We start from the raw sequence: 24,126 nt of genomic DNA, 5'->3' as shown, positions 1-24,126 counted from the left end.
AGCAAGAAATGGGTTGGGGGAGGCTTAACATCCCACATAAGACCACATTTCTGATCTATTAAACACCACTGCAGCTGGGTCAGCAACTAATGGAAAGTGTATAGAGCCATCTACTGAGCAAGTAGTATACAGAAAGGGCCACAGAGGAGAAGTCAAGGAATGGCAAGTTTAAGCAAGATAGCCATTACTTGGACTGGGTTTCTTTTTCTTTAGAATTCAGTGGTCCTAAGGCTGTACCCTCCCAGTTATCCGTCTGCTGTTTGCTGGAATGCCTAATCAGATGAAATTGTATATAAATATAACAGTTGATAGAGTGGTACTCTGTATTTATTTTTATTATAACGTAATGATCCACTATTTGTCTAAATTGCCTCAACATAATATATTTCATATATTAGGGCCTGTCTTCATGGGGACATTAAGAAAATTAAATCCAAATTAAGTTTTTAAAGTGAAATAGTTAATCTGCATTAAATCCAGGTGCAGACAAGCTATGCCAGAATAAAAGTGGCCTTAATTTAATTCATGTTAATTTACTTTAGAAGTGAATTAATCTAAATTCAGTTAAGGCCACTTTCATTCTGACAGTGTCCACACAAGGATTTAATGCAGATTAAGTACTCCACTTTAAAGGCACTCCTTTGTGGATGCACTTCTCTTTGCATCCCTTGAACATAAACAATTCTCAAATGTTTCAGTTATTAAAGATCCGTTCTCAGGGTGGGGGGAGGAGGCTGTTCAATAACTCTGCTGGTGCCTACATCCATCAGCAAATGACACCATGCAGTCCCACTCCCTCTATATCCATCTGCCTGCAATTAAAAAAAAACTTAAGCAATCCCCAGTGAGTAAGTACCCTTCTTATTTTCCAGCAGGCAGCCACACATCATGGATGCTTTAAGAGCCAAACTGAAATAGAAAACAGTAATACCGTCTCAAAATAGGCACATTACATGGGTTGTGATTCAACCGCCACACGGAGTTTGTCATAAAATACCTTTGCAAAGATGTTGAATAATAACCTCAACCAGGTCTGCTCACAGGATTCATCCAATATACATCTAGCATGGCTTCCCTGGAGAAGAAGTGTTTTTCTAGTTTAATTATACAGAAAAAGCACAGTGTAGAAGTTTTTTTTTCCAAAGCACTCTTCTTTGGCCTATCTTCTGTCACTGAACTCTATGCAGATTTCATCATTAGAAGCAGAGTTTAGTCAATGCTGAGTGCTTTTAAAATCCTACCATGTACTTGTAACAGTCCCCACCATTCCACCCCCACTTCTACCCATAAAACTTTACTTAGAAGCAGTAGCATAACTAATTTGGTGAAGTGGTCACCAGCCCCAGGTGCCTACATGGGGTATAAAAAAAAAAAAAAAAGGAGCTGCTGCCACTTCTGGCAGCTGCAGCTACCCAGGGCACAGAGCTGGTCTGCTTAGAAGATAACTATTTCATTATCCCTTAAAATGTGATTCCTAGGAGAAGAGATATTGTTGCATTATATTGCAGATCAGAACCCCTGGGGCTACTGTTGCATCCTAGAGATCAGTAGTATTGTGGACTGTCTCACTGACTGCTTGAGTCTATGGGAAGTTCCACCCTAGCTCTGGCCACAGTGGAGGGGTTTCTGCCCACAGTGCTGGCAGAGCTGCCTTCGCAAAAACGAAGGGTCTGGTTGCTGCTGTGGGAGGCCCTCCCATCATGATCGGAACTGGGGCTCTGGCTGTGGTGGGATAGCCTCTGACAACGGTGTTGCTGGGGCTGCCTGTGTCAAAGTGAAAGCCTTGGCTCTGGCCATGGTGGCATGGTCTTAGTGGATGGTACTGCTCAGGTTACCAATACCCCGGCTCTCACCAGGGTGTTGTCTGCTGCCACAGGAAGCCCAGACATCATCACCAGAGCTAGTGATCTGGCCACAATGATGGGGCTTTGCCTGCAGTACTGTTGGCGTTGTCAGCACCCATGGTCTCACCGGGGCATGGGCTGCTGCCTTGAGAAGCCCTTTTACTATGGCCAGAGCCCGAGCTCTGGCTGTGGTATTGCAGGGCCTCACACACATGCACACAATACAGTGTCCCTGCAAAGCCAGTTATACACATGTGAAAGCACACACATGCATACACATCCACACACACACACGCCCAGTGTCTCTGCCAGGTCAAGATGCTAGGTGCCATCATGGGAAGTCTCACCACCAGTAGTGAAGCTTCTGCTAAGGCTGCCAGCTTAAGAGCTGACGAGTGGCCCATGAACACTTTGGAAAGGGGGAATGTGGCCCTTCAACCTATTTGTGTTTGACACCCCTGTTCTTATGGCAACAGCAGCTCAAAGACCTATGTGCAGTTATCAACTTGTGTTCATACAAAACCCAAACTTTTCCCCCCTAAAATTCAACCTGAAAATGTAGGATTAACTTGTAACTGGAAAAATACAGTACTATCTCCCACACTAAATTACACTTCAGACAGAGGATTTACATTAGCCTGCATTCCCATAAGGAAACCAGTTCTAATACCATTGAAAGAAATGCATTCACACCAAAGCATATCCCTCATCTTGCTGGTATCTCTTGGGACAAGAGCCTGCCTAAGGCATGAAGCATATTCGGAAAGGTGAGGAGCTCATTTATCCTCTGTAGATGGAATGTGCAAAAATGAGGTACCCAAATCCTCTTAGGCAATATAACCTCATCCAAACTTTAAATCAGTGTTTTTATCTCCTTATACTTTTTAGACCAAACTTTCTAATGCCAGTCCCTGCTTGTAGAAACCATACAGAAAGTTCTAAATGCTACAATAAACACAAAGTGCTCCCTTTTAACATCTTGGTGCATCCAGATGAGAGCGCATGTGCATTTCCCTGGTGGCAGTTAGCAGTGGCACAAGTTGCCCCAGGTGGCATAGGGGAGGCTAGAGCCAACACTTGGGCTGGCCTCAGTTGCTTTACCTAGGATCCTGAGGGCCTCCCAGGGCTGCAGTGGCAGCGATCCGGGTGTGCAGAGCCTGGCCAACAGCTGGAGTGTGGTGCTGTTTGGCCAGGCTCCAGTTTTGGGTGGCATACACTGCTGCCACCCTGCATAGCCGCCTGCTTGCACTCTGCCATGGTGGCACACACCATGAGCCACCCTGCTTTTTTTCTTCATGCATTTTTTGATACCAGGATTTCCTGGTATCTAAATTTGGTTCTGCATTGCAAATATGCAGCATGAAGAGCCAAATCACATGCGCAGGGTGCATTTTGCAACACCTCAAAAGCCTTTGAGACACTGCAAAGTGCATGTGAGTGCTCTTGTGGATATGCCCGCTGAGTCCAAAATGGGCTGGGTGGGGAGGGAAAGCAGGGACACTTTTAATAACACTGTGTTCTGTCCAAATACGAAGTTTCTCCTAAACTGAAAATCTAACATAATTCTGGTTTCTGCTTCCAGAATTTATTTGTAGAAAAAAATAAGGCCAAAAAAATTCAGAAAGTATTTTAAGAAAAAAAAATTCAACGTTTTCAGACAATATATTTCCTTTTTTACAAATAAAATACAAAATAAAAGTAAATACTGAAACTTAAAGCATATCAATGTTGTTTAAACCATTTTGCAGGTGTGGTGTCTCAAACATTATACATAATGAAAGTGGGTGGGAATAAGTACTGTTTTATAAGGAACAATTGTGGGGTTTTTTTAAATTTAACAGTTAATATTTGAAACCTGCTCCCTCAAGAGAACAATTTATGGTAAATTAAATCTTGAGCCTAAACTACTTATTATCATCAGTATAAGCTAATGTACAGAAGAAATTGCTAAAGAGTTTGTAATATTTTCTGTCATTAAAATGATCATCTGCATAGTTTCTCCCAGCAACACATGAGCTACTTAATACACTTCTGTGGCAAGTCCAAAACTTTCAAGTCATGTTAAAGGATGATGAAGTAAAAATCTTTAAAGAGAAGGCATCATCCAAATTTTCAAATGTACATTTAACGAGGCAGGAAAAACAAACAAACAACACCTCCCACAACAAAGCACCATTACACTTCATCATCACTGAAAAATCACTGAGACTACCAAAGCCACATAAGGGATTTGGAGGCTTGCTTCCTATTAAATTTGAAATCTAGATCAGTGCTCTCAACCTTTTTTGTACCAGGGCCCATTTGTAAACATCAATGGCTAGTCCAACCGAGTGTCCCTCATTCCCAACCCACTGCCCCCTGCCACCAAGCCCCAGGCCCGCCACTGTGTGGGGCAGGAGATGTATATGGGGCATGGAACTCTGCCAGCCTGTCAGGGAAAAGCCACGGTTCCCCACATTTTTTCTCCTTTAAAGGAGAATATATTTTTAAAGTTTGTTTGCAATCCTTTCATATATTCTTAAGACCCACATTTGGGTCACGACCCACAGGTTGAGAAACACTGATTTAAACCAAGCACAGAAATAACTGTCTGGTTTCTCCCTGCTGTGTGCAATGTTTCCCAGGGCTTACTTTCACAAAAGGGAAACAAAGACATTTTGCGAAGGACATCTACTTAATGTGGCCCCCTCAAGGAGATTCATTCCAGACCCTAGCACTGGCTAACGTTACCAAGGGGATGGGAACATCTGACTGATGACAACATGAAGTAGCACAAATAGGCAGTAGTAGAGACTAAATACAGGATATTGTGTTCTTCACCTCATGTGACGCCCTCTATTGAACATCTGTCATGAGGCTATGATCAAAGTCTTCTGAGAAATCCAGAGAGTAACATCCCAGGTGTATAAGAAAATGAGGAAGGTTGCTACCATTTTCATTCTTTTGCATTCTTATTCAAAATTCACTAAATAAAGGGTTTTAGTTTAATAACACTTCCTATAGGGAAGAATTACCCACTGTCTAAATGATAAGCTTCTTACTTCTGCTTCTTTCCCCTGAAAGCTTGGTAATTAAGATGAGCTATGTCATCTAGGCCTTGCTATTGTAATTGTATACTTATGAGTCCAATTCAGTTTGCAGTGTATTAACCACTTTAGAGTCACTATAGCATGTTAAGTTTCCACCTTTCCTCCCCTCCTCATCTTTTCCCTACTACAATGGGACTTAACAGATGTCAGATGCTAGAAAGTAAAGATTTTAAGAAGGCGGCATTCAAATCCATTTAATTACAGCAGATGCTTTTCTGTATAAACATAAATTTATTCTGTGCCTAGCAGGATGAGACCTGATCCTGATTGCGGCCTTTGGATGCTACCATAACACAAATAATAAATATCAGTAAGAAGAAGGATAACAAAATGCATTTCAAGATTGATTTACAAGAGATTTCAGAATCAGATGCATGACAACAGCTAAATTTGGCACTGTTAAAAATCACAACATTATAACATTTGTGACAAGGACAAACATTATAGCTAGGGGTTTGGGGGGGATTTTTTTGGAAGGGGACTTCCCTTAATTAGTGCACTCTGTCCAAAATCATTATTTAACTCCCCTTGATGCTAAGGAAGCTGTGCATGGGGATGAAGCAAAACTAAAACACCCAAGGGGTTTAAGTGCTTTTTCAACTCAGGGAAAAGCATGTTCTCTGTTACTACAAACATAGCAATCTTATTTTCTCCATTTTTCTCTTTAAGCCTTACAGATTAAGAGTCATTACCAGACATGCCTCTTGAAATGCCTACACAGAGGACAAAATAAAATAGAAGTAGTACAAGTCAACTGCAATATCTGTGTACCTCCTGCTCTTGATTTCTATTCCCCATTTACAAACATGTTTACAAAGGCAGTAATACTTCCTCCCTGCCCCCAAGGAAATACATAATGCATCACAGGGGAGAGAGTGCTTGCTGCCACATTTTATATTAAGGCTCTTTTTACAGATAGTTAATGTGTCATAAACATGAGTACTTTGCACTATGGGTGGTATAAAAATTGATGATTTTTGAAATATTAGCATAAGTGACATTCTGGACACTATGGCCAGGTACAGAATTTACACTTATTGCACAATAGGTCTGCAGAAAGTACTCTACAGCTATAACCAAACAGGCAATCAGGGCCCATAGAGTGCTAAAGTTCAATCTAGGATAACCCTGAATGGATGTAGTATCAGACCTCAGCACTGTTGGTTAGAGCACCATAATTACCATCTGTACAACATCCCTTCATGACTCATGGTAGGTCACATGCCACCAACATCCCATGAAGTATTGTAGTATCTCACTCACACCCACTCACAGGGCAGCAGTCTAGCTTCAGTCAGAGCTCATGTGGTCTGCCCAGCACTGGGCTGGACCCATCTCTGGGCTGTCACTGATCGTGATAAGAGTCAGGGAAGCCTCTGTCCCTAGGTCAGCCCACTGTCCTCTCTCTGGGTAGCATAGATCCATCCAAAGAAAACTGCTAATTACTGAATTGTTCTTATTGCATATTGTCATGGGTGCAGGTAAGCAAGTGCTGAATGTGGGTTTGCTGCTATTTTGCTTATGCTCACAATTAACCTGTCTTAAGAAATTATTCATCCGTACTGATTTCTGGCAATGGCCAAGTTCCCTAATGGAAGAAAAAAATATACTTAAATGTGCCCGAAATCTATATCAAAATACCTATGCACGCATACGTAGCACCACTGTTTTCTGACTTGTCTGGGGAAACCAATGCATATGTAAAGTGTAGATTATGAAAAGCACTTAAACTGCTGATACTCAATACAGGATACAGGACTAGAAACATGACTACAGCTCACAGACATGAAGTCCCATAAATCTTAGATGCGTTCAATAGCCTGTAAAGAAGCAGAGTGTTTCTCTGTTTTCATGTCTTAAAGCTAATTTCTAATCATTTTGGTCATTCGAGTAATGGTTTGAAACCATGTGCACTTGACAGAAAGCTGGTTCAGATGGTCTGTTACACAGTCTAGTTATGTTGCTGGGATTACCACAGGCACATACATAGAGCATCTAGCTTTTTTTGTCAAGCCCCAACACCGTTTTACTAGTTACCATTGTTCATCTGTCACTTTTCCTGGTCATATGAATAGTAATATCCAGTGGTCTTGCTAGCATTATTGTAGTGTTCCCTTCCTAGAGCAACCCCACACACACACCCTTCCCCTCCCTCTCCAGGGCACAGCATTTATGATGTTCCCCATAGGAATAACCTCTCATTCGTCAATGGGAGGAAAAGAAACTCTTTCCCTACGTCCCCAATCTTCTGCCTGCAAAAGAAGCAATGATTTGATTTTTCCCTCTGAACCCAGTAGATTCCTAAAATCTGTACAGAATTAAAGAAGCCAAGGGACATGCAGAGTCACTCTCCTGAAGCCCTAGTGAACGGAAGCAGTCAGGTTGCCCCATTTGCCAGGTCATGGCCCAGAAAGGATGACTTAAGATCATCTGGTATTTGGTACTGTGTCAATATTCCATCCCTTCTTTTTGAATTGCCTAATTAGCTGGCACCCTAACATTACCAGCCAATCAGAGGCCTTGTGTGTTTGCAGGACAGGGAGTGGAGTCATGACCTACAGGGCCAGGACAATACACTGTTCACCATGAAACTGTTTGAAAGTTTTAAAAATAATTGAATCTTTGCACCCAGGGCAATTGCGCTTCTAAGTGTGGTTTTTCTGAAGTGGTCTAATAAATAGTGCAGTGAACTTTGTTGGGGGAGTAAGGTTATCTCACAGTCACATTTATCTCTTCAGTCACATGTAAGTTGGTGAGATGCAGTAACACTTAAATCTGAAATTGGGGTAATTTTCCCTTGATTTCAAACGGAGCAGAACTGGGTCTTTGTACTGTACTCTTTACTCTATAAAGGTATATCTCAGCCTACCCTTGCTTTGTCTCCTTGCAAGGCATTAGAGAAATTGCCCAAGCTGGGGAAAATCACTTCCCCACATGAGTAATCATTAAGAGCAATTACAGATATGCAAACATTCTACAATTTGGGGGAAGCAGGAGAGAAGACAGCACATTCAAGGGTGAATGAAGCCAACTAAGGCTTATCAGGTGAAGCTATTAAGTTCTATACAGCTGTTAAAAAATAAGAGCTAGTTCAGCTGTTAAAAAATAAGAGCTAGTTATGCATGTGGATGTAAATAAGGAAGCAAAACTTCTTTCCTGAAATATTTCTTGCCTGAAATATTTTAATAGTACTCCACTTCCTTACTCCAAAATTCTTACTGAAGGGTTTTGTGGGGGGAAAAATAACAAAATAGTAAACTGTTGTATTTCTTGTTTCTGGTACCTAGCTTCCATTCTCCAAAGTGATTTCAGATTCATCTGGTACAGTAAGTGGCTGCTTATACTCAGAAGTATTTTGTAATGTCCTGATGCAAACAGTGTCTTGTTCAAACCAAGTTAGTGTTTGCCTGATGTGAAGGTTAGTTCTCAGCTCTGAACCAAAACACTTTGTACTTGCCTAGTTCATTCAAACATCAGTTTCACATAGAGAAGGAATCGAGTCTTAAATATGAAATTTCAATTTAGGTGCATAGGGGACTGTTTGCATTAGAGTCTTGGATCTGAACCTGGCATATGATTTTTTTGTTCCGATACTAGAATAGTTCTGCTTATGTCTATTCTTGAAGGGTTACAACTATGGATGATGGAAAGTAATGAGAGCAGATGCTCCTTATCTCTGTCTCATACTTCCTTCACTCTCTCTTTCCTTTCCAAATAAATTCATAATAACACAAAACAGCCGCTTATCAGTGTGTTGCCTTTTGTCTCTTCACTTGTGACAGCATGGCAGAAGACCAGCTTGGCTTAGCACAGAGTTCTTCCATGAGCTAAAACAGAAAAAGGAAGCTTACAAAAAGTGGAAACTTGGACAAACAACTCACGGAGAAGTATATGAATATTGTTCGGGCATGCAATGATGAAATCAGGAAGGCCAAAGCACAGTTGGAGTTGCAGCTAGCAAGGAACATGAAAGGTAACAAGAAGAGTTTCTATGATTATATCAGCAACAAGAGGAAGATCAGAGAAAGTGTGGGTTCCTTACTAAATGAAAGAGGTAACCTAGTGACAGATGATGGAGGAAAAGACTGAAGTACTCAGCCCTTTTTTTCTCTTTTTACCTCAGTCTTCACAGGCAAGGTCAGCTACCAGACTACTGTACTTGATAGCACAGTTTGGGGAGGAAGTGAGCAGCCAACAGTGGTGAACAAACCAGTTAGGAACTATCTAGAAAATCTGGACATGTACAAGTCCATGGGACCAGACACAATGCACCTGAGGGTGCTGAGGGAGTTGGCCAGTGTGATTGTAGAGCTGCTGGCCATTATCTTTGAAAACTCATGGTGACAGGGAAAGGTCCTGGATGACTGGGAAAGGGCAAATATAGTGCCCGTCTTTAAGAAAGGGAAGAAGGAGGATTCAGTGAACTACAGACCAGTCAGCCTCACTTCAGTCCTCAGAAAAATCATGGAACAAGTCCTCAAGGAATCCATTTCTAAGCACTTGGAAGAAAAGAAGGTAATTAGGAACATTTAAAATGGATTCATCAAGGGCAAGTCATGCCTGACCAACCTGACTGTTTTCTGTGATGACATGGCCGACTCTTGTCGATGTGGGAGACCAGCAGATGTGATATACCAAAAGAAATCTCATGAGGTTCAATAAGGAGAAGTGCAAAGTCCTGCACTTAGGACAGAACAATCCCATGCACCGGTACAGGCTGGGGACTAACTGGCTAAGCAGCAGCTCTGCAGAAAAGGATGTGGAACTTACACCGGACAATAAACTGAATACGAGCCAACTGTGTGCCCTCGTTGCAAAGAAGGCTAATGGCATACTGAGCTGCACTAGAAGAAGCATTGCCAGCAGATTGAGGGCAGTGATTATTCCTCTCTATTCGGCACTGATAAGACCATGTCAGGTGTACTGTGGGTAGTTCTGCCCCCCCTCCCCACTACAGAAAGGATGTGGACAATTTAGAGAGAGTCCAGTGGAGAGCAACAAAAATAGTTAGGAGGCTGGGGCACATGACTCATGCAGAAAGGCTGAGGGAACTGGGCTTATTTAGTCTGGAGAAGAGAAGACTGAGGTGGGATTTAACAGTAGCCTTCAACTACCTGAAGGGGGTTATAAAGAGAATGGAGAAAGACTATTTTCAGTGGCAGCAGATGACAGAACAAGGAGTAACAGTTTCAAGTCACAGCAAGTGATGTTTAGGTTAGATAACAGGAAAAAAGTTTCTCACTAGGAGGATAGTAAAGCACTGGAACAGGTTAACCAGAGAGCTTGTGGAACTACCATCCTTGGAGATTTTTAAGACCTGGGTAGACAAAGCCATGGGTGGGATGATATTGTAGATGGTCCTGCTTTAAGCAGGGGGTTCAGCTAGAAGACCTCCTGAGGTCCCTTAAACCCTAATTTTCTATGATTCTATGACCTATACTTATACTGAAGTCTCCTGAAAACAGGGACTTTATACAATGCCAGTTAAGGGATGAAGAAAGAAAAAGTAAAGGTGCAAAAAATGAAATCTAATAAAATTTTGTAAGTACTATTTGGGGTTGAAACTCATAACATGCTAGTAATAGAATCCACTACATTAAAGTCTTCCATCTTATAAGGATGCAAAGAAAAGGTGGGTGAGTTAGGCCCTAAATATTTGCCATCTCTTTTTTTTTTTTTTTTAAGTTTTTTTTTCCCCCGGAGGGAAGGCTCTTTCCATGTGCTTCATTCTCATTATGTGCAGCTTGACTTCCTTTTTTTTGCCTCACTGATCAACTACTTACTAGATGATCAAATAGCTAGTTGAGTGTGTGTGCGGATGCTGTTGGAGAGATACTGAACCTTCACACTGACAGACACTCCTGGAAATGTCAGGACTGCATGGGTAATGGCCAGCCACTTCCTTGACTGGGGGATGAGGACCCTAGAATTTTACAGCCCAGACAGCATGTGGCATTGACAGAATCACAAGGCATCTGCTGAAAGCCCCTGGGAATTTCAAGATTGCAGAGGTGGCCTGAGCAGCTAAGCCCAGGTGAAGTGGGAGCAGTGGCCCCAAGCCTCTGAAGTAAGAGCGAGAGCCATGTGACCCAAACTACACCTTTGCATGTCCACTGCTGCATGCAAAGGGTAAATCGAAAAGGGTAAATTTACCCTGGACAAGGGTAAATTGCCTGCTTTCCCCCGCAACTCCACTCTTTCCACCTGAAGCCTGGAGCCCAGCCAAGGCACTAGGTTCCCCTCCCCCACTCTTGGGCACTTGAGAGCATGTCCCATTCAATGGGATCATAAATCTGCTTAACTGACATTCTTGCCATCTCTGTCAGGGCCATGCTGTGCTCCATGAGACATTCTAGCCTAAGTACAGATACCCCGAGCACTTGTGCATAAACAGCTCCACCTCTCCCCAACCTACTCACAAAAAAGCATCAGTAGTATTTATTGAGCTCATCGGGCAAAAGGGTACATAGCAGCTTTGGCAGAAAGCACTCTTAGGTCAGGGGTAGCAGATACCATGAAGCTATGTCTGACAACTCCTGCAGAAACAAAAAGAAAATTCCCCGTCAAAAATCCCTCAGACCTCCCTCTCTGCCACTTCTGGAAAGCAACACATATGATGGAAGGATTCCCACATGGGAACCATTGTCTCAGCCTCTCTCTCTTGCTGCCATGGTGGCTGCTGTGTTGGGCAGCTGGACAGGCTGGCAAGCAGCTTGTGACAGACAGCATGGGGTGCTCTGTCACTTTACGAGAGAAAGAGCCAAGGGGAGCTCGGCAAGGGGGATGGGGCACAGCCAGGGCTGGGTCGCCATGAAGCTCAATTAATGAGACTAATTAGAAGGCACCTGCAGGCAATCTTGGAGGGTCACCTGACTGGAAATGGGCAGGGCCTGAGGGAGATAAGCCAGGGCCAGAGCCAGGCCAAGTAGTCTGACCTTGGAGGCTGAACAGGGAAGAGCTCTGCAGAGGTGCCTGTGGCTGACAGCCAGACTGGGGCGTGCTAGGCTTGGTGACAGCTGGAGTAGAAGCTGAGGGTTGGGTAGTTTAATTATAGCCAGAAGCGCTTGTGTTTTGGCTTCAATTTGGTCTGGTGCCTGGAGGGGGACCAGGAGGGAGTAGGCATGTAAGAGAAGGTCCAGTGCCTTTGGAGAACCAGGTACTTAGAGTCCAGTGGTTTGGGCAGGCCTGTGAAAGGCAGATTGCAAGTCCATTAGCACCCAGAGGGGCAATCCAATAGCACCTGGGTGGGCACACACCAAGCACGCCCAGAGGGGCAATCCTATAGAATTCATGAAGGGTAGTTCCATTAGTGCCTAAGAGGCACAGACTGAGGACCAGTGGGCCTGGAGCCCAGAAGAGGGATAAATTTGGACTCCAGCGGGCCCAGAGCCTGAGCAGAAGCCAAGAGAGGGCAGAGATAAAGACTTCAAAGGGCCAGAAAAGAAGCTGAGGATCCAGAAGCTCAGTCCAGTACTATGGACTGGAGCTAAAAGTTTCAGCAAGAGAAAAAGCGTGGAGGCTGAAAAGACTGAGGCCTGACACAGGAGAACAACTGCAGGCTCACTCTGGGTCCCTCAGGCAGCCTCTCTCCTAACAAAACAATAACATCGAAGGTGTGGTGGGTGAGTAATGGATGGGAGCCCCTAGAACTCAAGCTGAAGCAGGAATTATGTAGCCACCAGGGGATGTCATGGCTGCTTCTTGGACGTGAACCAGGCACAAGGCCCAACAGCACCTTCCCCCCCTACTCCCTCAGGTCTGATTCATGGGTGAGTTGCAGTGGGTAGCAGCTGATTTCAATTCTCATGGTGCAGGCTGTATTAAACCTTCAGGGCAACCCCCAGCCCTCCTCCTGCAATTGCAGGCCCATTCCAACCCCAGACCTGCCCCCTCAACTTCCCCACTCGTGCAAGCTAAGTGACCCTTCCCCCTTGTCTGCAGGCTCTACACCTGTATGCAGAAAGCCAGCTTGTGGCAGCCAGCATACTGAGTCTAGGACAGGTGGCTGAACACCTGCTGAACAAATGAAAGATGTGTATGTTGATGAAATGAAGAGGAGAAAATTACAAGCTCTGGTTGCAGCCTCTGAGCTAAGGCTATGCACCAGTGACTCCTGTCACCAGGGCCTGTGATACCAGCTCAGGGAACAAATCAGGCCATGTACAGGGAAAATGAATAGGCCAGAGGGTGATTAGATCCAGGCTGTCAAGCTGCATGACTGGGGGCTCCAGATGCAGGAGATACCCTGCAATGCAGCAGAGATGAGTCACAGTGCCAGGATAAGAAGTTAATGCACACAGTCTTGGACAACTGCCAGTCACCCTGTAAGTGCAGGCCTCCCAAGCATATCCAGCCCAGTCCCAAAGGGGTTCAGGAGCACTCAGAAGGGCAGGAGAGCATAGCCCACCAGCCCATTGGGTCAGGTGGTTGCTGCGGCAGCTTCTGGTAGCAGAGCCCAGTGGCCCCATATCATCCATCCTCCCACTGGGAGGCCCCAGGGGAAGCTCTTCCACTACTCATGGCTCCAGTCCTAGCCTGGGTCACACTGCAGGAGAGCAGGGCAGCTTTAACTGGGATAAGCAGGCCTCCAGCTCAGGCCAGCTGCCTGATACGAGCACCAGACATTGGTGAGGGCTGCAGGTCCATGATTCTTGATAGGGGACAGGGGCCAAAGAGCCAGAGGTCCCATGTTGGAGGGCCAGCAGTCTTTGACACCCACTTCAGCGATGCATTCAGACCCATAGCTCTCTCAGACAGACATTGGGTCCAGAATCACACAGCTGTGAAGGAAAACTCCCCAATCTTGACTCTAGTCCCCTGAAAGTAGGGTATCAGGTCAAAAGCCCCCTACCTTAATTGTACAAGTAATAATGTGTGAGTAGGCTGTTCTTGGCCCAGTTGGACTGCATATAATTTGCACATTCACCATTTCAAAATGGCTGAAATGGGTTTAAGATAAATCTGGTTGAATTAGTATCAGAATTAGCTGATTTGGGCTGAACTGATTTAAGAAAGTTCTGTCCCAGACCCCTTCCTGGTTCAAGTTAAATCACAGTCCCCCAACATCCCAGCATACTTTCTAGCCCTGGGCTGAGCTGGGCTGTGCTGTTTGCTCCAGCAGACAAGGGCTAGGGGGTGGGGTGGAGGAAGGGGAGGGAGGTAGACAGGAACTGTCCTTCCCTGACCCCAGCTCCTGAGTACACAGCTCCGCTGGCCTGCTAAAAAATTTACTGCTGGCTACAACTGTGGACTACAAATCTTGATGTACCTGGAGTCAGGAAGAGGAAGTGATGAACAACCCTGCAGAGTCCTTCTGCTGTGATTCTGGACTGCAAATCCCAGAGACCTTGGAGGCAGCAGGAAGAGGAAGTGAACACACAGCCCATGCTGGCTACATGCCAGAGATCCATGCTGTAGCACCTCCTGGCTTCTGGCCTGAGCCAGTGCAAGCATGTGGCCGCATTTCCTGAATCAGAAGTAAATGTCTGTCCAGTTGTTTCTCAGTTTAATCTCTGAAGTTTAGACTAACCTGCTTGCAAAGACTGAACTGATTCAGCCTCGGGCTTTTTGCCTGTCTGTACTTAGTCCTGTACTTAGATATAAGAATCAATTATCTGGTTATTAAAACATCTGCCTATAATTCATTAACCGTATTTAGACAACTTCTAGGCTTAATATAAAACGTGACTATTCTTGCTTTGCTATCTGCAAGTGAACTCCTTCTAAAGACTCAAACTCTTATGCAGTACTGAGTGTGCCAATAAATTGGCCCTGTCAATCATTAGTTGGATTTGTCACTACTTCCTACTCAAAGTTTATGTTGGTTTATAATGCTGTCAGAATTTAGGCTGACAGACAGCTCATTGTGACAGCAGCTTTCTAAGACAAAGCCCAATTATATCATTATCATTATTCTTCATGCTCCCAGGACATGGAGAGTGACACACAGATAACTTTTAACCTCTTAGAGGAAGAATTATTAAAAGACAAATAGTTGCAGATAGATGCAGGCTTCCACAGCAAACATTTCCCTAAAAATCTGCTTGGAGATTCTATTCCATTAATGCCCTTGCCCCTACACATGAACACATTTATTTCATTAGGCCATAACCCCCTTTTTTTTTTTTCCAAATCAGCAATTTGAAAGGCACAAACTCCTGTCTGCCCAAGAAATTAATGCCAGTCACAGCTCATCAAGTGAAATGGTTAATCAGTAATATTAAACTTCATAGATGCAACCAGATCCCTAAGGAAAAAAAAAACTAAAACAACAGGTTTCAGATAAATCTATAGCATAGAGGTGGAATGCAATCATTACTATTAATTTAGAGGGAATCACACCCAAATTGTTTAAAGGAGAACCCCAGTTCTTTCTATCTGTCACTTCTGTCCTGCTTCAAAAACTTACATAGCAGCCAAATTAAAATATATTTCTAGCTTTAACAAAGAAAAAAGAAATTACACAAAATGAATATTAGTGCTCAGCAGTTGAGGCAGCCAGCTATCACATATTCATAGATCACAAATCCCATTCTTATCATGTCCCTTGATCCTGCAACCAATTCTGTGCAGGTGGTCTTCAATATTCAGATGCAGTCCAACTGAGCCAAGGATAGCCTACCGGCACATTATTACTTGAACAATCCAGGTCCTAGTGCTTAGCTAAAAAGCTGAGAAAGCCAATTTGTCACAAAGTTGGAGGCAAATTCAAATGATGCTACACCAGCAACTTCCTATAGTCAAATATGCAAAAGAATTCCAGCTTGTAAAACCATTTTTGTCTATTTCTAAATAATTCTGCTTGATTTCTAGTTTTCCTGTCAAATCATACAAATGGGTTTTCATGTAATGGTAATAACTGAACCCTGATCTGGCATAGAGAGATACAAGATTGTTTGTTTTATGTGAACCCAAATTACAATGATATCAACAGGAATAGAACCTAGGAACCAGAGACACACTTATCTAAAGGACTTTATCTTTTGGAAGCAGCAAAAGATTCCTACCATCTATATGAACTATCAGGAGATTTGACCCACTCAAATAGCATAGTACATGAATACATTACATAAATTACACTCCTATTTCCTTATGTTTACAAATTATATTCATATTTCCTTACTTTTACATGCTCCCTGTTATTTGAAAAACACCCAGTTTTAGCAGATGTTTTCCATATTTTGCATAAAACCAAATGTGAAACTACGTGGAAAATGTGATTAAACTAATTTTTATATTATGTGTCATAAAAAGCTATAAAAACTGGTTGAATTTTGTAAGCTGACACTTTCTAGACTGCTACAACTCTTAAAAACACAGTAAGGCAAAGATTTGCAGAGCAGCCTAAGAAATCTGGATGTTAAACTTCTGAATTGCCTACTTCCCCATACAGCCTAAAATTTAAATGACAGTATAAGCAACAGAATCACTGATTTTGTATATTTGAAATAATATAATAATTGTATATCATAACTGCGCATCTCATAGTCTCCAAATAATAGAAATATACATTATGGATGTTTTTTATTCTACAAACATGATTTTATTCTATTGAAGATGTGGAGTTTTGTAGTTTTATCAATTCTATACTATGTAAAATTAAATTAGCAAAAATCAGGAAAGAGAGGATATCAGGGGATCTGTATTACAGAAGTAGGTTAAATTAAAAGTTTACAATTTTACAATTTTAAAAGCCAGGAATCAGAAAAATTAAAAGAGTTATACTGTAGTAAGTCTGACATCTATGAGATATCTACTGAGATGAATGCTTCAAACAATGCACCTCACAGGAAACGACACAAATTTAAGTTGTAAAGCCACTGGAGAGACCCTGCCCAACTTGTAAGAAATTAAGGATGTAGAATTTTACAGCTTTTCAGCAGTCTTCTAAATACCCTGGCAGTTAGTTTGTTTTCTTGATCTTCCAAATAGCTCCTAAAAGGAGTTCAGACCACATTAAACAGCATTTTCTCTATACATGAACAAAAAAGGATTAAAAACCAGGGTTAGAATTGCTTCAAACAACAAAACCACTAGAATAGTTTTTAAACTAATCTAGTTCTCTGCACCAGACATTCCACTCATCATGCATGATACCTTTTTCTAAAACAGACATAGGGTTCACAAAGACAAAGTGCACTTTAATAACAAATAATGAGAATGCAGAAGAGTTACTTGAAAGAAGTTAGTATTAACTACTTATCTCAACACAAATTGGGGGGAAATATCACACAGATCAACTTTTCAGTCTAAATACAGTTTAGTGGTCAACATTTAAAACTCATTCTTTTGAAAAAGCTATTTTCTTTTCTCTTATTTTTGTAACACTAAAATACATTTGTACATAAAACATAACAGTGATATGGTTTCTTCTGAGGCAAAAATAGCCAGAGAGAGAAGAACACCACACTGGTCATCATTAAATAAATCATTATGTATCAACAGTTACCATAATTCAGCATCTGAAAAATCACATATTTTCCCTCTTGGAGGCATTAGGATGCAAGTGCAGTGTTTCAGATACCAAAATGAGGCAACTGTCAGTATAGGACAATTTCTGTGCTGAAACAAAAATAACTGCAGTTATGACACACTGGACACTTCTACATGTGTGTCCTTAAGGCAACATAAGGAAACTAACATCACATTACTGGCTATATGTAAGGTGTATTAAGGATGGGTCTACACATACCCATCCTTAATGTGCCTTAAATATGGTGCCTTAGAGTGATTCTGGAGTAAATTTGATACCTGCATAAAGCTGGTATCAAATTTATGCTCGAGTAGTTAAGGTGCTTTAAGCCAAGTGTAGATGTGATACAGTGCCTTAACGCTGTCAGCTGCACCCACTGCAGCCAAGCATATGGAACCGTGATCTGAATGGCAGAAGAACAAAGAATGTGCCTTTGCCCCAGGGTGGGGTTCCTGGCTGGGCAATGCAACACTGCAGGCAGCGGGACACCTCACTGCTCACCCGGGATTCAGGTGCCCTTAGAAGCTTGCACTGTGGCTTCCCCCAGAGAGCAGGCAGACAGGGGTCTGCATTTACCCCAGCACCTGGCAAGGCATTGCCTGTTCCAGTTGGCATGGCTCCAGCATGGCAGGGCTTTCTTTGGCACAGTTCCAGCATCCAAAGCGACTTCCCCCCTCCCATCAACACTGCACCCAGCATGCCTGGGCTGAGCCTGGAGGAGCTGAGACTGCCTCTCTCACAGGCAGTGTTGGCAAGAAAGTGGATAGCATCAGCTCCTCAAGGCTCAGCCCCCGCACGCTGGGTGCAGCATGCGCAGGGGAAAGTCATGCCCAGTGATAGAGTCACACCACAGAAAAACCTCACCAGGCAGGAGCACTGAGGCATGCTGGCTGGAGCAAGCAATGCAGTGCCGGGTGCTAGGGTAGACAAAGACCCAGCCTACCTGCTCTTTCTGGGGAGCCACAGTGCCAGCTTCTAAGTGTGCCTGAATCTTGGGCAGGCAGTGAGGTGTCCCACTGCCTACAGTGCTGCATTGTCAGCCAGGAACCCTGCCCAAAGGCAAAACTAGTGACAACAACAACCCCGCTCCCACCTGCTCTCATCTGCTGAAGAGGGGCTTAGAGCACGGACGTGTGGGGAACTGTCCAGGGTGCTGACCTCAAGGTCCCTTAAGGTATCCACGTGTAGACACCTGCCTAATGCCCCTTAAGGGGCATTGCCCTTAAGACACATTAGGTTTCATTGCACATTAATGCACATGTAGATATGCCCACTAAAGATAACTGTCAAAGTCTAGGGAAGTTCAGAGGCTATTTGAATTCACCTCATTCCAAACAGAGAGACTGGAGTCTGCTGCAGACTTTGCTCCTGAGCATATAAAAATTATGAATGTATCCTATGGAGAGTACAGGGCCCTTTTAAACTCAATCCATGGAAGATATGAGTTGCTTATGCTTTTAGTTGAAGAGATACCTGGTTCAATCCCTGGTATGCTCCAAGATCATTACTGTCATATGATTCAGTTTCAGGCTTCTAATTTAACTGATTAAAGGGTTTGGAGTTACCAACATACATTTCAAAATCTTCCTCCATGTTTAGGCTAGTCTGTTCAAGGGGCCAAAGGAAATTAGGTACCAAATTCCCCCTGAAGTTCCTAAATCCCTTCAGTATCTTTCAAAAAACAAGCTATAAAACAACATACTTGTTTTTCAGATTTTTCATTTTTATATCATAACATAAATTTCATTGCATAAATACCTTCACCAGAGCAACGAAGATACATGTTTTCCTTTTGCCAAGAACCAATTCTCCTTAGAATTTACAGTGGCTCTCCATTACAGAGGTTTATATTCCTATCTTTAAAAGTTGTTAATTAAACAAACCTGTTTAGCCAACTGATCCTTCTTCACCAAGCCAGTGGCTGCAGCAATATTCCCTGCTCCTTCCACTGTCTTCTGTGCAACTGCTGTCACTCCTGTCACCACAGCTCCCCCAACATTAGACACCTGTTCTTTGGTCTTTTCAGCCACTGTAGAAAATAATAAATAAATAAATAAGTTGCTGTACAGGGAGCTGAAGGTTAGTCAGGGAAAGTAAAGTACCCTGTTGATAGGACAAAAAGTGAGAGCACATCAATGGGCAGACACGGGAACCATTACAATCTCTCTGAATCCCACGGAAATCATAAGACATGAAATGGTATCACTTAATACTACAGCAGCAGCACAGCTAGAATTAAGGACCTAGCTGTAGTTCATTTGTTGCTTATTAAGGTTTTTCCCTGTTTGCTCACATCAGATTCCACTATGGAAGGACAGAAGTTATTAGCTATGGGCCTTTATGATACCCAACTGCATTCCATAGCCTTTACATTCAGTGCAATGCAATAGAGAAAATGCATTCTGATTAGCTCATACAACAGTCTGGCTACATGCAAAAGCAATCAAAAACAACTTACTAAACCAATCATTGCTTCCCAACCTGTGAGCAACACAATTTCAGAGATTATATTTTATCTGTTTCCAGATACCTGTACTCCACTACAGGGACAGAAGCCCACGATGAACAAGAAACAAAGCCAAAACAAATCAAAGATACCCAGGCAATCTAACTTGGTGCCTGCAATACACATACCCTACATACACAAGAATGATTCTTCCATTCTTCCTTTCAGTATTATACAGGGTTCTGGCTGCTCATTCATATCCAGGGACAGCTTGCGTGTTAATGAAATTGGCTTGGGAAGTGCAGTTAGACTCCATGCATTAAAGATTCAAGGCCAGATTATCAGAAGAGGTCTCATTTAGTCACCTAAAAAGGGTTAAAAATTTTCAAGACTGTCAGTACTTACAGAGCTTCCTGGGAAAACTCTATCTGGTTATTCACTTTGTCCAAATAGTCCCTAGTCTCTCTTAAAAATCCGATTCCCATGATGCATTCATATCTAAAATTTCACAATTAAATTAACAGAGAATAGACCTTGCTTTTCCGCTCCAAAAAACTCACAGCTCCCTCACATCTCGAGTCCCGTGTCCAGTTTTGGGCTCCCTGCTACAGAAAGGATAAACAAGTTGGAGAGAGTTCAGTGGAGGACAGTGAAAATGGCTAGGGGGCTGGGGCACATAACTTATGTGAGGACAGGCTGAGGGAACTGGGCTTATTTAGTCTGGAGAAGAGAAGACTGAGGTGGGATATAATAGCAGTCTTCAACTACCTGAAGGGTGGTTTCAAAAAAGATGGAGCTAGATGGTCTATCAGTGGTAATGAATAAAAGAACAAGGAGCACGTTCTCAAGTTGCAGCAGGGGAAGATTAGGTTAGATATTAGGAAAAACTCTCTCAGTAGGAGGGTAGTTAAACACTGGAAAAGGTTACCCAAATAGGTTGTGGAATCTCCATCCTTGGAGGCTTTTAAGACCCAGCTAGACAAAGCCTTGGCTGGGATGATCTAGTTGGGGTTGGTCCTGTTTTGAGCAGGGGGTTGAACAAGGTGACCTCCTGAGGTCCCTTACTGCCTTAATTTTCCATGATTCTGTGATTGTATATTACATTAGGAGATGTGATTAATGACTTCCTATCCAGCATTTAGGAAACACAAATGTATGACTTAACTTTTTCCTACCTACTAACAATGAAAACAAAAAAGCAGTAGAAGCTGAATTACAGATTATTATTACTTGTTTTACCATAGCACCTGAGGACCCTCCAGGAGTCACCATCTGTGAAAACAAGCCACTGTACAAAACATAGGAAAAAAAATCTCTGCTCCAAAGCTTACAATCTATACTCATTGTCAGAAAAAAATATAGATAAATGTCAGAAATGCATCCAAGTTAACCATTTCTATGTTTTTTTCCAGCATAAAATCTTAAATGAATTTTACTGAACACCAAAGAATCTATTTAAGGCCATTGAGCTTACCATTACGAAGCTTATGTAAATAATTGTGTAAACTTGTCACGTAATATTTACCTACAAAAAAAAAACTGGGGCTAGGGACAGAAATTATTCATAAAACAGTACAAGTGATTGGAAACCCGTTAAAATCTGTAGCATAACAGAAGTCAATTGCATGTAAACCACTTCCAGAATGGCCAAAACTGGTTTAAGATAAACCTGGATGGATGTAGTATCAGACTTAACTGATTTAGGTTAAATTGTTTTATTGAACTTCTGTCCCAGATCCCCTCCAACTTTAAGTTAGCTCACAGTCCTCCAACATCCCAGGATGCTTTGCACCGCCCTTGCAACCCCCTTCCCCTTACAGGGTGGTTGGGCTAGACTTGGCCCAAACTGTCTGCTCCAGATGGGCAGGGAGATGTGCTCTAGCACCTCCCCCACCACCACCACCCTGGCTTCTGGCCTGGGCCACTGCAGGCACGTGGCTGCATTTCTGGAATCAAAAAGTGAATGTCTGTTCACTTGCTTATTGGTTCAATCTACAAAGCTTAAACTAACCTGCAAAGATTGAATCAATTCATTCTTGCCTTGGGATTTTTGACCATTTTATAAGTAGCCTAGAGCATTATTTACATGAAAGGTTTTACTTATTTATCAACATATAGACTTTTAGAAAAGGACAGGTCTTTATGTGCTCATGGCAATCTATATCATCCTGTAAACATTAAAGTATGGGTATATGGCATGTCTCAAGAGTTAAATATGCACTACTTAAACTAGAGAATTTAGGTTTCTTTTTCTACTTAGAATGGTCGAAAAGAACAGTGAAGAACAGGATCACTGAAAAATATCTGCAGGGATTCCAAAATAATTCTGAAAACATTTTAAAATTTTAAAATAAAGATGCATTCAATTTTTTGATTAAATTTTTTTTTTAAATTTCTGAAGGGTTTTGCTAGTTTTTCCACCCTTTTTTCCTTCTATTTTTTTCTATGACAAAGTATAAAGAAGGTAGGAAAAGTTATTTAAAACAGCAGGAAAATGGGGGTAAAGGAACCCAATTAAACAGTTTTTTAGATTTTCTTTTCAAGTTTTTTCCCTATAGAGAACTTGAAAAGTTTTGAAAATTCAAAAATAAAAAAATTGGTTTTCCATGAAAGTTATTTGCCCCAAAAATATTTTTGACAGTCAGAAGCAGCAGCCTTAATAAGGCAAAGAGATGAATCCTCTGGTACTGTGAGCCAGCTTGCCTCAACCAATTTCAGTAGCATTATCAGCATAACTTCATTTACTTAAAGTGGTATGGCATAGTTTTATTTACGCCATTTGATGGTCTGCCTCAATAACAGTCACTGACAAAATAAGGAAAACTAAGTTTGATACCCCCTGGATGTAATAACTCAATGATGATATAAAATGGCTCAAATGTGTCATTATTGAAATGGCATTTCTTAGGGGGTAAGTACACAGGTGACTGCAAGGAGAATGAGGGTGGGGTCTTGTAGTACAACAGCAGCTCTATGGTACAGTATACAAACTTACCATCCAGGGTAATGAAAGTTGATAAGACATACAAACAAATGTACATAACCATTCATTTATGGCAGAGTCGGTATATGCACATTGGTAATGATCACAGAGCAGATGACACTTTGCAATCCTTTGCCTTCTTTTTCCTCATGATAACTTGTTTCTTTGCCCATGACAAGGGCGATAGTTAATATGTGCTAGGGTGATTATCCAAGGAATATAGTTGCTAATGCTACAGTATCTGAAATCTGTTTCCTCCTCCCAGAAATGAATATAATACTCTCAACGAAAGGTTTAGTACATGCCAACATGAGAAAGGAGTGAGAATCTTGACTGCTGACACTAATTTAATTGGAATAATAATACATACATAATCAAGATGGGAACCAAAAAGCAGTAGCTAAAGCTGTAAAATAGGATGGAGTAGCCTGACAAGAAACAGGCAATATGATTACTGCAAGAAATTTACCATTCATAATAAAACAGCAAAAGCAACTTACTCTTACACCTTCTAAAATGGCAAATGTTTTATTGGGTCAATAAAATGTTAAAGTATTTATTTAATGGCACTCACTGATTATGAAGACAAAGAAGAACTAACAGACAGAAATGTAATTGCATCCTGCTGGCACAGAAGAGTAAAATGCAGCATAAAAAATAGTTTGCTAATTTGAGATAATATAGAGCATTCAATCTGATATAGACCGTTCTCTGTGCATACTAATGAAGACTTGCAGGTACTCTATGGCAGTTTGCTTCTCTCTCAGAAAGTGTTGTCAAATCATTACTTTGGCATGGAATGCAGTGCTCAGACTCCTGAGCTCAACAGTCATGAGGACAAAAGGCTGCCGAACAACTTGATATCCAGCTTTCCAGGGAAAGCTGCTTTCTCCAGAGACAAATCTTCATTTCAATTGCTTCCATCTCAAAACAATAAGCAGAGCTGTTTTCTACTAAAAATGGTAAAGTACGTCACCCAAGGAGCATTCCATCTCATAAATACAATTTCAGCTTTATCCAGGCTTTGCCAAATACTCATTTAGCTAGGATAACAATTTCAAAAGCACTTCAGAAGTCTTAATCCCAAGTTTTAAGGTATTTAGGTATGTAACAGGGGGCCTGCTCAGGGCCGATCTCTGCACAGCCCGCCCACCTGTTCTTGGGCTAACAGCCTGCTTTCTCGTACACCACGCCTTAGTAGAAGTAATTTAAGCAGGAGGCTGCCCATTTTCTGCCTCACTGCCAGGGGGCGCTATCTGCAGCTCCATGTCTCCCCTACACCGCAGCCCAAG

General features: G+C 42.2%; 1 protein-coding gene across 2 annotated transcripts in view; it reads right to left on the bottom strand.

Moving 5' to 3' along the window:
* SNCA (synuclein alpha) overlaps window positions 1-24,126 on the bottom strand; it is a 154,486-nt gene that overhangs the window by 93,864 nt on the left and 36,496 nt on the right. For both annotated transcript variants that reach the window (XM_019553413.1, XM_019553412.1), the window contains exon 4: window positions 19,289-19,434. In XM_019553413.1, coding sequence (XP_019408958.1) covers window positions 19,289-19,434 — 146 coding nt within the window. The remainder of the gene's footprint in view (window positions 1-19,288; window positions 19,435-24,126) is intronic.

Source organism: Crocodylus porosus, unplaced genomic scaffold (assembly GCF_001723895.1).
Source record: "Crocodylus porosus isolate Cpor-Errol unplaced genomic scaffold, CroPor_comp1, whole genome shotgun sequence".
Taxonomy (NCBI): domain Eukaryota; kingdom Metazoa; phylum Chordata; order Crocodylia; family Crocodylidae; genus Crocodylus; species Crocodylus porosus.
The sequence above is the reverse complement of the archived record's forward strand: the minus strand, read 5'-3'. Positions and strand labels throughout refer to the sequence as shown.